The following is a 17,513-nucleotide window of genomic DNA, read 5'->3' as shown; positions in this document are numbered from 1 at the left end:
TTATTTTATACCAAGTTTGACTGATTCCATAAGCTGCCTCTTTTTAACTCTACAACATCCATCCTTTCTAGCTTCCTCCTTCAATTAACGGTGGCTGTGGGCATACATAAGATCCGGCGGCTATTTAAAGGAAATGCTGCTTCCTTGTTTGAAAATAACATCGAAACTATATCTTGCAATTGTACGATATATGACCAGAATCGAGCAACATTTCTATTCCTAAGTGAGACAATTGTTAAGTGAGTTTTGCCCCATTTTATATCAGATCAACAGAGTTGGAAGGGACCTTATAGGTCATCTAGTCCAACCCCCCACCCAAGTGGGAAACCCTACACCATTTCTGACAGATGGCAGTCCAGTTTCTTCTTGAAAGCTTCCAGGGATGAAGCTCCCACAACTTCTGAAGGCAACTTCTGTTCCATGGGTTGATTGAATCACATTAGTGATTAGACCACATTAGTTACTGCAAATAGTCCTCAACTTATAACCACAATCGAGCCCAAATCTCTGCTGCTGAGACGTTTGTTAAGCAAGCTTTGCCCATTTTATGACCTTCCTTGCCGCAGTAGTTAAATGAATCACTGTAGTTAAGTCAATAACACAGTTGTTAAGTGAATTTGGCTTCCCTGTTGGCCGTGGGACATTGTAACTGTCATAAATATGAGTCTAAATTTTGATCATGTGACCATGAGGATCCTGCAATGGCCTTAAGTGTGAAAAACGGTCGTAAATCACTGGTTTCAGTGCTGTTGTAATTTTGAATGGTTACTAAATGAACTATTGTTAAGTTGAACACTACCTGTACTTTACAATCTTCAAAAACCAAAGGATCCAGTTTTAACTTCCTTATTAAAAAGCAAAACCAAGCTGCAAGGATAAAAGAAATACTCGAACAACAATTGGATAATAAGTATTTTTTTTCCCTTAAACTCTCCAACATATGAATGCAATAAGAAGCAATGCGTCTGTTTTGCATTAAAGTGTCCAGTGACAAGAATCAAGTCATCAATCCGATTATGAACAATGCCCGTTTTAGGAACCAGGGTGGGAGTGAGACTATCTGATATAAATGATCCCAGATCTCTCAAACTTCAATAATTGATGAGTGTTAATAGACACTGGAAACAGGGAAATGGAAAAAAAAATCCCATGAATAACAATCAAGTAAAATAGAAGAGAATATTTGTAGCTCAGAGATGAACTATGGGGTCTTTAGTGATCTCGGTGCTGGGTTGCTTTCTTGCAGACGTTTCATTACCCAACTAAGTAACATTATCAGTGCTTGATGTTACTGATATTACCTGGTTGGATAATGAATTGCCTGCATATTCTCAAAAAATAAATTAAAACTCCTGCAGGTTTTTTTTTCACAGGCTTTTTAGCTGGGCCTAATACGACTGCCCCGCTATAAAAAGTCCATCTGCAAACTCATCTCTCTGTATGAAATATCACTTCATAAAATTCACATATTGTAGGATAAAAGTTTCAGTTTGATTTTTTAAAAAAAGTTGAGCGGATGTCAGTCTCTTACTCCAACACCACCTAACCTCCTTGCCATTCAAGGCAAGGTTTTTAAGCTGGAGTAAAGTAAAGGTAAAGGTTCCCTTCGCACATACGTGTTAGTCGTTCCCGACTATAGGAGGCAGGGCTCACCTCCATTTCAAAGCCAAAGAGCCAGCGCTGTCCGAAGACATCTCTGTGGTCATATGGTCGGCATGACTAAAGACCAAAGGCACACTGAATGCTATTACCTTCCCACCAAAGGTGGTCCCCATTTTTCTACTTGCATTTTTTACATGGTTTCGAACTGCTAGGTTGGCAGAAACTGGGACAAGTAACGGGAGCTCACCCCGTTATGCAGCACTAGGGATTCGAAACACTGAACTGCTGACCTTTTGATCGACAAGCTCAGTGTCTTAGCCACTGAGCCACCGTGTCCCTTTAAGCAGGAGACATTAACCCAATTATCTCTCTAGGAAGATTCATTAATTTTTCTGTTTGCTTGCAGGGCAGGGCACGTTGGGAGTACAACAGCGAAATCCCTGTGTGTTGATGCAGTTTAAGGACCACAGAATTGGCCTCAAGAACATGGCTATCTCTTTAAAAGAGGGACAGGATCAATCTGCAGAAAAGAAGACCTTAGCTGCTAAGCACAACCTCTCTCTGAGATGCCTCTGAAATCAGAGACTGCTGGAAACAAGAGCAAGATATAGAAGAAAAAAAAAATCTTCCTTCGCATTCTCTCCTTAAACACTTCCTGCATAAAGCTTATTCGCCTGTCATTGAAAACAGGATGTTCAGTTGAAAGGGCTTCTTAACTCTGATCCAGAAAAAAAGGGCTCCAAAACACACTTCAGCAGCCACGCTATTCATCCTGGAGAATCAGGCATAGGTGGCAAACCGCTCTTAAGGTTGAAGGTGAAGTCAAGGTCTTGGAATATTGCAGTTTTGGTCACCATAAAAAAGATGTCAGCAACTGTAGAACAAGGGTGTCAAATTCAAGCCCAGGGGCTGGATCCGGCCATGAAGTAACTTAGATCTGGCCCGCAAGACATGCCCACTGTGCTTCTGCCAGTGCAGTCCTCCTAAGCTCCATTTTCATGTTCTGACCTAGGCTTCCTTAGAAATTAAACAGCCCAAACTTAGTCCCGGCAAACCTCTTTAATTCATACAGCTGTAAATTACTTTTACAGTCTGGGAGGCTTGATAAAACAGTCTTTCAGCGGAAGGTTATCAAAACCCACCTATCTCGCATGGAACGCTGCCAAAGAGCTAATTTCCAGACGCAGGGCAAGGCCAAACGTGGCACAGAGTCACAAAGAGAAGTTTCAACTCTTGAATTGGCCAGATGAACGAATTGCTTCCTGCAAAAGCTCACATCCCATTCACTTCCTTTTTGTGTCTTATGGGAGGAGCCAATCATCTCCAAGCCTTTCTCCCAAGTTGGCCCTGTTTCCTTAATCGTTCCTATCTCCTGGCAGCTCTGCGCATGCGCACACTGGGAACAGGCTCACGCTGTTCTTCTGCTTCACTGATGTCAGACTCTGGAGGCAGCAAATAACTACCAGATGGCCTTGGCCCCCTCTCTGCCTCCAACTCAGAGCCTTTGTCTGAGCCTTCTCCAGACTCCAGGACTGGCCCACATTCCTCCCCAATCTCCTCACTGTCTGAATCTGCTTCACTGGCAGAGGGTTGCAGGAGGCTGTGGCAGCCAAAAACTGTGCTCGGGAGCTCATTTTTGCCGGTAGAGTGCTAGGGTCACCATGATAAGAGTGCTAGAGACGCCCCCAACATGATTGACGTCAAGCTGGCCACGCCCACCCCGGCCCCCCAAGGTCAGACACAACCCTGATGGGCCCTCAATGAAATCGAGTTTGACACCCCCTGCTCTAGAAAGAGTGTAGAGAACAACAAAGATCATTAGGGGGCTGGAGGCTAAAACATATAAAAATGATTGCTTGGAATTGGGTATGTCTAGTCTACTGAAAAGAAGGATTAAGAATGACAGGATGGCAGTGGTTCCAATATTTGAAGGGTTGCCACAAAGAAGAGGGGGGGTCAAGCTATTCTCCAAAGCACCTGAAGGCAGGACGACAAGCAACAAACGGAAAGTAATCAAGGAGGGAAGCAACCTAGAACTAAGGAGAAAATTCCTGATAGTGGGAACAATTAGTCAGTGGAACGGCTTCCCTTCAGAAGTTGTGGGTGCTCCAACACTGGAGGTGTTTAAGATGAGATTGGACGATCGTTTGTCTGAAATGGTCTAGGCTTTCCTGCTTGAGCAGGGAGTTGGGCTAGAAGACCTCCAAGGTCCCTTCCAACTCTGTTATGGCCCCATTATGTTAGGTGCCAATAGAAAAGTTCCTACTGAGGTTCTAAGACTTTATCCTTAGTTTAGAGAGCAAGAGATGATCTTCAGAACGTAACAGAAGAAATAGTAAAACTGAATCCTGCTCCTGTTGTCTTTCAATCCCAATGCTCCACCATTCCCGGGACCATACAAAATGCAGGTGACCAAGAACCTCGGATCACCTTTCTCCAACTCCTAAGCTTCCTTTAGTTTAGATGATTAAGCCAGGAGTGTCCAGACTTCCCAGTCTGAAGGACACGAGCTTGGAAAAGACGGCCTTGAACCCTTCAAGCATAAACATCCTGAAACCACCAAACGATACGGGGCTTTGCAAAACTTTGCAACTAAGAAATCAGCTATCAGCTTTTCATTTAAGCTACGTTTCTGTCAGGATCAAGGGATGCTGCCGTGCAGATCGCTTGCCAGTTCTTTCAGCAAAGCAGCCAAGCAAAGAAAACATGTCCAACTGCACTTCAGAGCAGCAGCAGCAGCTGACTCAGCTTGGGTGAGTCTATTTCAGGATCTGCAAGAAATGCAATCCTTGTGGATCAAGCTGGCAACCTCCCTGCCCACTGAGAAGGACAAGGGGGCGGCATGGAGGAAACAACACAGTGCAGTGGTAATGGGGGCGGGGGGGGGGGGGGGAGAACTTAAGCTACACCAACTTTGGGAGGGGGGCAGGCACCGTGTCATATTGGAATTCCACATAATGCAGACGCAAGCAATAGAACATAATCAAACTGGCTTTAAAAGAGCTGATTTCAAGTTTGGGGAGGATTTCCGTGGATGAAAATCTTAAAGGGGAAAAACAACTCAAGTAGCTTGGGGAACTCTGACAAATATGATTTTAAAAGCCCAGTCAAGCACAATACCACCTTGTACAATCTCTAGAAAAGAAGCACCTTATCTTTAAAGGGCTTCTTATGCTTCACTATAATTTTAAAATCACTCCTGTTCGTTGGTTTACCTTCATGCATTAAAATCCGAGGAGAAGGAGGAGGAGGAGGATGTAGTCTATTTTCCCAATCGAAACAGCTGACCTTGAACCCTATTTGCCAACAAGTCCGGTCTAAACAGATTTGCCTTTAGCTTGTCCCAAGATGCTTTTTCAAAAGGCAACTGGACTTTGTTCTGCCTTGAAGATGTTTCGCTTCTCATCCAAGAAGCTTCTTCTGTTCTGACTGAATGGTGACGGATGGATGGATTTATATCCCTTGCAGTCATCTTGCCCTTAGCCCTCAATTCTGAGAGTCGCTGAGGCCACTTGGAGGTTTATCTGTGGTCTCAGGGTCACTTGGATAGTGCAAATGGGTGTGGAGCCTTCTTGAAACCGATGAAAGTTCCTTTCGCTTGTTTTCCATCACTGGAATTTTAAAATAAACTGGAGTGGTTAAACCAGGGATGAAATGGTCCCGGTTTGGACCAGATCAGCCGATTCGGTAGCGATGGCGGCAGGTGATTCGGAGAACTGGTAGCAAAAATCCCTGCCTCCCCCCCGCCCATGCCCACCCAATCGCCCGCTTCTTTTAAAAAATACTTTTAAAAGGTTAAGGCTCTGACGATTACAGCTGTGCCGTGCGATTGTCAGAGTCTTTTTTTTTAACTTTAAAAAGCGTTTTTTTACAACCTATTCGGCCAAATAGGTTGTAAAAAAATGCTTTTAAAAGTAAAAAAAAAAGACTGTGTGCCACAGCTGATCACACACACACCCCGTGCACTGTTCTACTTGGCCCACGCCTCCTTTTGGTGTGCGCTGCGCGTGCCCCTCACATTTGGTGCGTGGTACGCACTGAGCATGCACATGCGCAGCGTGCAGCCAGTGAATCAGTAGTAAACCGGTTCAGATTTCATCCCTGGGTTAAACTATGGTCAGGGGTCCAACTTTTAAGACCAACGGTTCATTCTAGCGGTATTATCTAGGTTGGGAAGCAAGAACTTGAAGATTTCATTGGAGGCGGCTTCTTCAAAAAACAGCCTGAATAAATAGTGATTTATTCAGCAGTACTGATAACCTTCCATAACCCTGGTCATCGCTGGGTGATCGGAGGAGGAGGAGGAGGAAAAAAAAAAAAACGAAAGGAAAGAAAAATACAGCAATAAAAATCCAGTCCCAAAAGCAAAAAGATTCCATTCTGGTGAGGCGTTGCATGACAATGCCTGACAGCTGAAAGAAAAATGTTTTTCACCCTTGCCGTTTTTTCCAAGCCTTGGAGATGAAGTGGTGTGGTGTTTTTTTTTTAGGAGTGAAAATACATTTCACGCTAATGGATTGTCTGCCACAAGATGTGCTTGCTTTTGACTAGATTACATGGCTTTCAAGGAAGCGGTGAGGGCAGGCAAATCTATATTAATGAAGATCCCTCATGAAAGAGTTTGAAAATCCAGATTTGTTGTGAAAAGAAAGGTTTTTTTGGGGGGCCTAATGTACACGGTGGATCAGTGGCTAAGATGCTGAGCTTGTCAATCAAAAGGTCAGCAGTTCAGCGGTTCGAATCCCTAGTGCCGCTTAACGGAGTGAGCTCCCGTTACTTTTCCCAGCTTCTGCCAACCTAGCAGTTCGAAAGCACTTAAAAAAATGCAAGTAGAAAAACAGGGACCACCTTTGGTGGGAAGGGAACAGCGTTCCGTGAGCCTTTAGCGTTGAGTCATGCCGGCCACATGACCACAGAGATGTCTTTGGACAGCGCTGGCTCTTGGGCTTTGAAATGGAGATGAGCACCGCCCCCTAGAGTCGGCAACAACTAGCACGTATGTGCGAGGGGAACCTTTACCTCTACCTTTAATGTAACCATCTCAGAGTTTCTTAACCTTTGCGACTCAAAATGTGTGGACTTCAACTAACCACAGTGAAGGAGGTTGTGAAACCGGGCATGACTCACTTAATAACCGCTCTGCCTAGCAATGGAAAACAGGGTCCTAATTTTGGTCGTAAATCAAGGACTATCTGTAATTCAGAACCAGTTTAAGAAAATTCACTAATTCCCTCTGCAAGTTTACGTTTCTCTTTTTTAAAAAATCCCCAATGCTACTTTTTGTGTTTGTTTTGCTGCCTTCAAACTCCTGGCAACCATGAGGACATGTCTACGCAGTTTTCTTGGCAAGGTTTTTCAGAAGCAGTTTGAAATTCATGAGCCTTCTTCCTAGGGCCAAGAGAGAAGGACAGGCTCAAGTCACTCAAACAACTTCTACCAGTATGCCTAAGGCAGGACTAAAATTCACAGGCACCTGGTTTCCGGGCTGGTGCCTGTAACTTCCACGCCAAACTGTTTCTCTGGAACATCATCAGTTCTGGGTAAACCAGATCATCTGTAAACGTCTCTCCCCACAAGACAGAAACCAATTGCAGGTCAATGCTCCCAGTTCTTTTTAAATGCTTAAGATGCTAAATTCTAATATCTGATTTGCCGTTGAGGTTAATCAGCAGTGAGCCTAAGGAAGCCGCCTGTATTGCGTTTAGCAAAGACAACTGTTCAATTACGGTATTTCTGAATAGAAAACTCGGACCAAATGTAGAATTTACTCACAAAAGGAACTGCATGGCCAACTTAATAGCCTCTTGAGGAGTGTTTTCCCCTGCAAAACTTTCTTCCTGTACAGTTCTTTAGAAACGAAATTTGTTCAATTTCTCAGACTTCTCTCTCTCTTTTTTTTTTCCAAGGGGAAACTCCAGCAAAACTGTCCTTTGCAAATACTCAGAGCACTATCAACTCTACTTTGTCCAGCAAATTCCACGTTAATACCCTTTTTTTGGATAGATAATTACTTCCATAACGTGAATAGATGATTGATGTAAGCCTGGTTCGGATCTTGCCCTTTGCTTCTCTTAAAAAAAGAAAAGAAAAAGCGACAAACACGAGAAGGCAGCTTTTAAATTTGAACTTGTGAAATGGGAGACGCTGATTGATTGCGGCCGAATTCACAATCATGCAAAGTCACAGACAACTGTTTAAAATCCTCTGGTGAATTTATACAGCTGTCCAGACAGTGTGCTTCAAAACACAACCTTAGCATGCTTGATATGGCACTGGAGGACTTATGACCGAGGGTCGGGCTTTCCTTTCACATCTGTGTAATTTCCCCAATCTTAAGGGAATTGCTAAATAACTAATCAATGACACGCTTGCTTGCCAAACGCAGATCCCCAGACCCTTTCTGAAGGCCCGATTTTTGCCCGGATCAACGCTAAGCGAAAACGCCTGACCACAAGAACCGTGTTCTTGCAAACAAACATGAAGCTACCGTGGTTATGTTTTACAGGAAGAGGGAAATCCCCGAGCAGCGAGATAAGTAAAATACAACTTCCCAATTTCATCACTGCAACATTTCCTTTTAATGCAGAGAGTTGGCGGTTTGGAAATTCTGCAGGAAAAAAAAAAGTCCCAGAGTCTAGTTTTTTTTTCTTTCAACAATTTTTCTTAATGCCTGGTTCTTACAGAACCAAGTTTTTCAGTTATGTTTACTTTATTTATACAACGGATACAAATATTTGTCCAGCTATAGTCTGTAGATTTCATAGGAAATAACAGCATAGGCCTAAAACCACCAAAAAACCACATCCAGTCATAACTTTCATATTTTCCAACAAAATTAACTGTGAAGGAAAATTCTCACACGTCAATATAACACATGACCTGGTTTTTATTTTCGAGGATCTAGCAGCCATTCTTCCCAAGTGAAAATAATTTATAGCCTAACACCCCTTGCTTTGCTTGGAAAGGTGCACACCTGTCCAGAAAGAAGTTATTTGGATGGAGGAGGATCCAGGATGATCTCAAGAAGCTAAGCAGAGTCATGTCTGGTTAGCAAGTCTAAAGGCTGAACTGGGAAGATAGACTTCTCAAGAAAACGGAGGAAACCCAGCCAACTCTGTAATCTCAGCCCCAGAAGTGCACAGATGCAGTCATAAATTCATCAGCTTAAAGTTCTGACTTCAAGGAGATTCACCTTTTCTTGGGATAGTCACAAGTATTCCAACAAGATAGAAGAACTTAAGGAGGCAATTTTACTCCTTGCTCTCAAATTTTTCAGGGCTTTGAACATAGAGAACATGTTTTTAGTTTCGAAGTCATGTCTGACCCATTGCAACCCCATGGACAATGTTCCTCCAGGCCTTCCTGTCCTCTACCATCCTCTGGAGTCCATTTAAGCTCACACCGACTGCTTCAGTGACTCCGTCCAGCCACCTCATTCTTTTTTGTCCCATTCTTCTTTTGCCCTCAGTCTTTCCCAGCATTAGGCTCTTCTCCAGGGAGTCCTTCCTTCTCATTAGGTGGCCAAAGTATTTGAGTTTTCTCTTCAGGATCTGGCCTTCTAAAGAGCAGTCAGGGTTGATCTCCTCTAGGACTGACTGGTTGGATCGCCTTGCAGTCCAAGGGACTCGCAGGAATCTTCTCAGCACCAGAGTTCAAAGGCGTCAATTCTTTGGTGCTTAGCCTTTCTTATGGTCCAACTTTCATAGCCATACATTGCAACTGGGAAAACCATAGCCTTGACTATACACATTTTTGTTGGCAGAGTGATGTCTCTGCTTTTTAGTATGCTGTCTAGATTTGCCATGGCTTTCCTCCCCAGGAGCAAGCGTCTTTTAATTTCTTGGCTGCAGTCCCCATCTGCGGTGATCTTGGAGCCCAGGAAAATAAAATCTGTTGCTACCTCCATTTCTTTCCCATCTATTTGCCAGGAATTGAGAGGTTCGGATGTCATCATCTTAGTTTTCTTAATGTAATGTATAAAGAACATAGCTCACCATATCTCCATCCTCAGGAGACCACTCATGGCATGCTTTCACTGCTCCAAATGTTCTCCAACTCCCATCTATGGCCACTCTTTAACGAACAGAAGTCTCAACTCCTGAACTAAGCCATATTTGGCTGACTATACCACAACTGACTTGAACCACACCAAAGAAGAAGCCATTTTTACCACTCACAATGCCTGATTTAACACAAAACACCCAGCCGATACCAAGTCAACCAGGCTAGAGTTTCATAAGATGAATGGACTCTTATCAAAAAGATGAAAAGAAACTATTACTTAAAGCGAGATATGTAATATTTCTGGCTAAATCAATGCTTCCCTTTCAGTCGGAGACAATAGAATGGAAGAACTTTGAGTTCAGAATACAGATAGTTCTCGATTTACAACCATTTGTTTAGTAACTGCTCAGTTACGACAGCACTAGAACAAGTTACTGTTTTTCCACATTTATGATGGTTGCAGAGTCCCCATGGTCACATGATTGAAATTTGAACACTTGGCAACTGGTTCATATTTATGACCGTTGCTGTGTCCCAGGGTCACGTGATCCCCTTTTGCAACCTTCTGAAAACCAAAGTCAATGCAGAAACCAGGTTCACTTAACAACTGTGGCAAGAAATGTTGTAAAATGTCCCCAAACTCCTTTAACAACAGAATTCACTTAGCAACAGAAATTTGGGCTCAGTGGTGGTCATAAGTCGAGGGCTACCTGTACAAAAAATACACAAGTAGGATGTTATTAGCAAAGTCTTTTCATATAACTTTCGTATAACTGCATTCAACTAAGAACATTTGCATCGCAAAACAGAGAATGCATTAAAAAACCCCACTAGATTTCTCTCTCGTGGTCTACAACATAAGTAGATCTCAATTAACAAAATACACCTGGCTATAAGAAGAAGAAAGGTCTTTAATGTATATATAACATGAGTTGAGCACATGCTAGTTCGAGAGATTCTGGCCCTGGTAATCCCCTTCTCACTTCTGGGTAATATCAGAAGCTCCTCTGGCATTTCCCCACGAACAACAAGAGCAACCACACACCTTGATATGGAGAAGGAAAGAACCCCATGTCAGCCTTTCTCTTGGAATTCCCACCTTGCTTTTGGGTCCTGAACGTGTGAAAAGTCAACACACCCACCCAAACACACGCTTGTGCCAATACAACAGCCTTCTGGAGAAGCAACCGGCCTCTGGCCCTTGAAAAAAAACAAATGGATCCTGTGTAGGTTGTTTATTGCAATGAGTCAACTACAACCCAAGAAAGCAAAAGTCCTCCTTTTCCCTATTAATGAAGCAGAGCTCTAAGGCAGCTGCCGCCATCCCATAAGCAGGACGAGTCTTTTAACAGATCCTGCGGGACACCTGGCCTAGTTCCTGATCAGAAGTCGCTTCTGCACGGATCCCAACTCTCTAAGCGTTGGGTCATGTGCGTAGCCACAAAAATAGCTCCATCACCCCTCAAGATAATCTATAAATGAACAAGTGACAGAACTGGGTATGTTTAGTTTAACGAAGAGAAGTGAGATGACAGCAGTCTTCCAGTATTTGAGAGGTTGCCACAAAAAAGAAGGGGGGGGGTCAACCTATTTTCCAAAGCACCTGCAAGGCAGGACAAGAAGTAATGGGTGGAAGATCATTATGGAGAAATTCCACCTAGAACTAAAAGATTTCCTGACAGTGAGAACAATCAATCAGTGGAACCTCCAGAAGTCATGGCTGCTCCATCACTTGAGGCTTTTAAAAAGAAATTTGTCCAGAATGGCACATGGTCTCCTGCCATGGGCAGGGAATTGGAGTAGAACAGGGGTATCCAACCTTGGCAACTTTAAGACTTGTGGACTTCAACTCCCAGAATTCCTCAGCCAGGTTTCTGGGAGTTGAAGTCCACAAGACTTAAAGTTGCCAAGGTTGGAGACCCCTGGACTAGAAGACCTCCAAGGTCCCATTGTATTCTATATTCTAAATTTATGGGTCACAATGCACAGCTCAATCATGTTATTGTCATTCATTAAAACCCTTTTTTTTCCCTTTCGTCCAATGACAGGGCTAGCCCCACTTGGCTCACCCAGCACCATTAGCCAGAGTTCAATCATTTTAATCCAAGTATCTTCATGCAATGAAACCCTTTAAAATAATCCTTCAAGGTGGTCCCATCCTAGGTTAAGGCTGCAGAGCACAAGGGCTAAACCAGGAGAACTGATCGTTCCATTTAGCTAAATCCCTTCTACAAACCAGATCTCGACTTTTTAAGTTCTGCAAGTATTCTTGGCAAATGCCACCCTCAGTTTCAAAGTCAGGGCTATATTTGAGCGATAGGAAACCGTGTTTGATAGCAGACCCTGCCTCCCCTTTGCTCTCTGTTCCCCACCTGTCCATCTTTTGTTATCGTACTGATACATTCTCAGGGTTTTCTTTTTCATTGTTTATTTTACTTAGAATAGAAGAATAGAATAGAATTCTAGGTGATTGGACACACAAGGAATTTGTCTCTGGTGCATATGCTCTTAGCGTACATAAAAAGAAAAGATACATTCATCAAGAATCATAAGGTACAATACTTAATGATAGTCAGAGGGTACAAATAAGCAATCAGAAAACAATCAATATCAATATAAATCGTAAGAATTTATATTGCAACAATATTTCTGTTTTGTTGATACTCTTTTCGTTTCTTTATTTTCTACCCTTGCAAGCTGCCTGAAGTGGCCCTACTAACAAATAAAATAATAAATTAAAAAATTATAGGAATGGTCTACTGTCTTGTCTGAAGAAAGCTCCAATGAAAAGGATTGCTTTAATACCGGTGGCAAAATCATAATCTTTTTTTTGTTCTGCAAAAATGACATTTGGTGGAGTGTAGCTAAAGTTAAAATTCCATACAATCGTTTCCACAAGCCAGTTCAACAAATCCTCAAGTGATGTAAGCCCAGAAGAGTCTCTCTTTTTTTAATGATCCTTCACCTCCTTTCTGAACTGGTTGATCAAGGTTCAACCATCTAAGAGACTGATAATATCCTTTTCATCCTTCTCTTTTATTGTTCAAACGTTCCCAAGTATCACTTCCAGGATCTGCTGGAAAGATATAGGTAGACCTACCTATTCATTTCAGCTCCTTATTTATTTGCTCGCTTACCAGTCCTAATTTTGTTGTACCTGGTTCCCAGTCGATTTCAAGAATGTTGACACAAACTTTTTAAGGAAGAGAATCCTTAAAGAGGCTGACTTTAGAGAGGGAAAGAGATTGTCAAGTAATTCTATACATAGATAAACACTACCTTTTTTGTAAATATACCGTAGCACACCAGCAAAGATAGAGCTGAACATATGACTTGAGCTGAACATATGACTTGTTTTGTGAGAACTTTTCACTTGATTGTGAACAAAGCTCCATCAGGTTTAAGACATTTGGTCTTAAGAAGGCCAAATGATACACAGAGATATAAACTAATTTAGGAAGAAAACACACATGCTATTCCAGACACTGGAGCTTTTTAAATCTCCCTAGATAAGCAATAGAAGTGATTCATGATATAAATACACACCGAGCCAGCAACTCAAATTCAATCTATTATTGAAGAGTAAAAAGCACATGAAACCTTTAGGTATTCTTCACAACAGCATTGAATACATTCTCCATTTTCACAATAATGCAGTTTTAGAGAGGAATAAAGCTGGGTGCTGCTGTCTGACAATCTGCACCTTGTTTATTGGTGATCAAGGAATGAACCCCTTTATTTTCCACTAAAGAATTTGTGCAGTTCTTTCAAACCACCCAGCTTTGTCCAAGATAGGATGCTCTAAGGACCATCGCTGACTGCAGAAGACACCAAAGCAGTTTTTTACAGCGTGCACCCAACCAAGGTAGATCAGACAGAAGCAATGTTATGAATTCTCCAACAACTGTTCTAGAGGCCCATCAGTTTGATTAGCAATTAATTTGAGTGCCTGACGGATAGATAGCAATCATCTTGCAGGAAAATAACAGGGAAAGTTAAAGACTGTGAGAACAAATAGTAGTACAGTGACAAACAAGCAACATCAGGAAATTTTTCTTGCATCTGCTACCACCACATTCGAGACAAGAAATATAAAGATTTCATCCTATCAATCTTCCGGTTAAGACCAAAACAGTCACAATTGTGAACAGTATTATGAAAAAATACTTTCAGACTTTGCATGCATGCAAGCCTGGAAGGAGTATCCTTCTCCAAACACCCATTGATTGAAGATTTGAAAAATATCACAGTGATTTTCTTTTTAATCCATGCAACTGAAAGATTCCAGAGCAACAATTGTTTTTTGGGACAAGCGGACAGTTTTGAGTTTTGCTTACAGCCAGAAAAAGTTTGACCAAACTACAAAATGAAATCCAGAGGTGAACTCCTACAACTTCAAAGTGAATCTTCCAGGGAAAAACAACAAAGGAAAAACAAATAACATTCATAGTATATTCTAGATAGACTAATTGGCCAACTTTAGAACAAACTTTTATTTGGGCAAGTATCAGTGTTACTCCATATCTTAGAAAGATCTCAACTCCTGCATGCAATGATCACCAGATTCTAAGGTGGCCCATTCCGGTTCAGCTTTATTGATTTATCTCTTAAAAAAACAATCCAGAATTGAAACATTAACCAAACTTTTTTGCTTCTTAATGGAAGGGAACCAAACCAGCCGATCGAAAATGACTAAGATATATAGCAGGATAAAAAACAGTTACCAGAAATTGTTACCCATTCAGACTTTCCCATCACATCATGAATAAAAACTGAACAGAAAAACAAAAAGCCAATCAAAAAAAAAAAAATCACAAGCCACACAAAATCCCCTCTTTTGCCCAAACTCTCTAAAAATATAGTTGCTTGCTTCGCTTAACTTTTTACATGCAGAAGAAACAAGCCAATACCAAATACAATACAATAATACCAAGCAAAGCAATTCCTTCCAATGATTCTTCATTTCTCTTATTCCTTAAAAACCAAAAGCACATTCAGGTTAACCCAGAAAATCTCTCCAGTCTGATTCAACAGCTGCTTCTCCCAACAGCCAAAGAATTAGCCTGGTTGGGGCAATGACACCCTAGGCCATAAACTCACTGGCAAGACCATTCAACCCGGTTTTAAACACACTTTTAAAATGGTGGTGCATTTTCTGCAGGACTGGCGTTTAAAGAGAAGTTTTGCATTCATCTTCCTGCACTCCACAAACAGGTTTGCAAGCCTACTACAAAGCTAAACCAACACACCGCTTGCCTCCAGTGACCCTCACTGCTTCCCAGCTGAAATGGAGAGCAAGGGTCAGCCAGAAGACTTGGCCCGCTAACATCAGCTCAGAAGAGCACAACTCAGAACAAGACAGTTGCCAGATATTTAGCATGCTTTGGATCTCAGATGGGGACTGCCGCAGACCCAAGCCCTGAAGGTCCACCTTTAATTCATCCAGATGTTGACACCAAGCCCCTTGAAAGTTCAAATGAGACTGACCATCACAAGTAAAGCGGTCCCACGGATGGAGACCAGCACAGATCAGTTCCCAGGTCTGAAGGTCCACTTTTAACTCCTCCAGATGTCAATCCCACTCACTCCCCACTCCCAAAATTTCAACGAGATTGACCTGCACAAGCAAAGTGGTCCCACAGATGGAGACCAACACAGACCCCAGGCCTGAAGGTCCACCTTTAAGATGTTGGTCCTAACCCTCGCAGAAGTTCAATAAGACTGACCAGCACAAGCAAAGTGGTCCCACAGATGGAGACCGCCACAGACCAAGGCCTGAAGGTCCACCTTTAATTCATTCCAGATGTTGGTCCCAAGCCCTTCAAAAGTTCAATCAGACTGACCAGCAGAAGCAAAGCAGCAGCCCAGACGATGACCAAACTCTTCCTCCAGTGTTCCTCCTCCCAACCAGAGCCACCTCACCACCACCCGTCCAACATCTTACCTCCAAGGCTTCCATGGTGGTGAAGCTGGCGATGGCAAATCCATCAATTAAATCCTCTTCCTGGGAACTGGATTCTCGCCTCCGCCGCCTCGGAGGTCTGGCATTTCTGCCTGCAGAAGCCTGGCTCTTGGGAAGCAGACCACTTTGGCTAGTATTCTCTTTGCCAGGACTGGCTTCCCGTTCGGAGGTCGAGGAGGGGCTTTGGTGAAGTCTATCCCTGCCGTTGGGGTCTCTGCGCCTCACCCGATCCCTTTGGGACCGGGATTTCCTGCTTTGTCTGATCTTGCCATCCATTTCCAAAGCCAGTTAAGACCACCACCACCACCCCAAAAAAAAAAAAAACCACCCCACAACCCCACAATTCGTCTTAATGGGGTTTTTTTGTACGATCCAGCTTCTTTCTCTGGCTCAGAGCTGCTCCTTTCTTCTGGCTCATGAAATCCGAAGGAACCAAGGGGGCGGAGTGGGGGTGGGTGGGCAGCCAAAGGGGAGGGGGGGCACCAGAAAGCTAATCCAGCAGCCCTGGAAAAGAGAGCCAGGGGCGATCCAAGCTAAGGCAGGAGCAAGCCACCAAAAGGGGCAATCCACATCCAGAGGCAGGCAAAAAACCCAAAGATAAATCCACAGTGACCTTGACAAACGGCGCCCCCAATCTCTCTCTCTCTCTTGGGGAGGGGGGGTTTGGAAAAAGAGAAAAAAAGACCAGCTAGGGGAGAAAATCCAGCGGGGGGGTGGGAGAAAAACGGGGAAAAGACACCAGCCCCGCTGCGATGAATCTCAAGTTCGGGTCTGGAGAAAGAGAGAGGGGGGAAAAAGGGGGGAGGGCAGGCAGGCAGGCAGAGCCAAGCTTCGCCGCCACCCCCGTCCCCAAATCCAAACCAGAGCTCCTCGGGAGGCACAGAAGCGGATCACCCCTCCCCGCTTGGGCCAAAGACTCCCCCCCCCCACAAAAAAAATCAATCAATCCACCGCAGATCCAGCAGGGCGAATCCAGACGAGAAGCAGCGGCAGCGGCGGAGGAGCAGGAGAGGGGCGGAGGGGCTGCACTAAACCAAAGCCGCCCCCCCGCTTCTTCTTTTTTCTCTCTCCCACCCCTTGTCTCTTTGCACCCCACTCCCCTTTCCTCGCCCCGCCCCGGGTTCGAATCCGGGGGGAGACCCGTGCAAGGCGAGGGCGCCAAAGAGGGGCGCCGGCCGTTCAGCCGAGGCTGGAGCTGTAACTTTGTTGCGAGGCCAAGCGCGCGTCGGGAAGGAAGGAAGGAAGGAAGGAAGGAAAGAAAGAAAGGCGGAAGGAAAGCAGGAGCGAAGGCGGAGAGGAAAGGAAAGGGGACGGGCGGAAAGGAGGAAGGAAGGGTAGAAGGAAAGGAGGAAGGAAGGAAGGAAAGGAAGAAAAGAAGGCGGAAGGAAAGCAGGAGCGAAGAGGAAAGGAAAGGGGACGGGTGGAAAGGAGGAAGGAAGGAAAAGGGGAAGGAAGGAAAGGAGGAAAAGAAGGCGGAAGGAAAGCAGGAGCGAAGGCGGAGAGGAAAGGAAAGGGGACGGGCGGAAAGGAGGAAGGTAGGAAGGAAAAAGGGAAGGAAGGAAAGGAGGAAAAGAAGGCGGAGAGGAGAGGGGGCGGGAGGGAGGAAGGGTAGAAGGAAAGGAGGAAGGGAAGAAAGGAGGGAGGGAAGAAAAAAAAAGGGGGAAGGAAGGATCGGACTGGCCTCTGCCTTTGCAGCAAGCCCAGCAGCAGCAGCAGGCAGAGCCTTCCTCCTCCTCCTCCTCTTCCTCCTCCTTCTCTTCGGGGGCTGCGGGCGAGCGGCTGGGCCCGCCGGCCCGCTCGGCCCCTGCCCAACTTTGCCCCCGCCTCGGCCGGCCCGGCGGGCTCCCCTCGCCTGGCAGGAGCCGCCTGCGCCCCGTCGGCCGCCCGTTGCCCGCCTGCCTTCGTCCCTCCCCCCCTCCCTCCCTCCCTCGCGCGCCGCCCACCC

General features: G+C 44.4%; 1 protein-coding gene across 8 annotated transcripts in view; it reads right to left on the bottom strand.

Annotated features, from left to right (window-relative positions):
• Window positions 1–15,844, bottom strand: part of FBRSL1 (fibrosin like 1) — a 652,986-nt gene extending 637,142 nt beyond the window's left edge. For all 8 annotated transcript variants that reach the window (XM_058158844.1, XM_058158850.1, XM_058158847.1 and 5 more), the window contains exon 1: window positions 15,551–15,844. In XM_058158844.1, the coding sequence (XP_058014827.1) occupies window positions 15,551–15,844 (294 nt within the window). The remainder of the gene's footprint in view (window positions 1–15,550) is intronic.
• Window positions 15,845–17,513: the final 1,669 nt, after the last annotated feature.

Source organism: Ahaetulla prasina, chromosome 15 (assembly GCF_028640845.1).
Source record: "Ahaetulla prasina isolate Xishuangbanna chromosome 15, ASM2864084v1, whole genome shotgun sequence".
Taxonomy (NCBI): Eukaryota; Metazoa; Chordata; class Lepidosauria; order Squamata; family Colubridae; genus Ahaetulla; species Ahaetulla prasina.
Note: the sequence above shows the minus strand (reverse complement) of the source record. Positions and strands in the feature narration are given on the sequence as shown.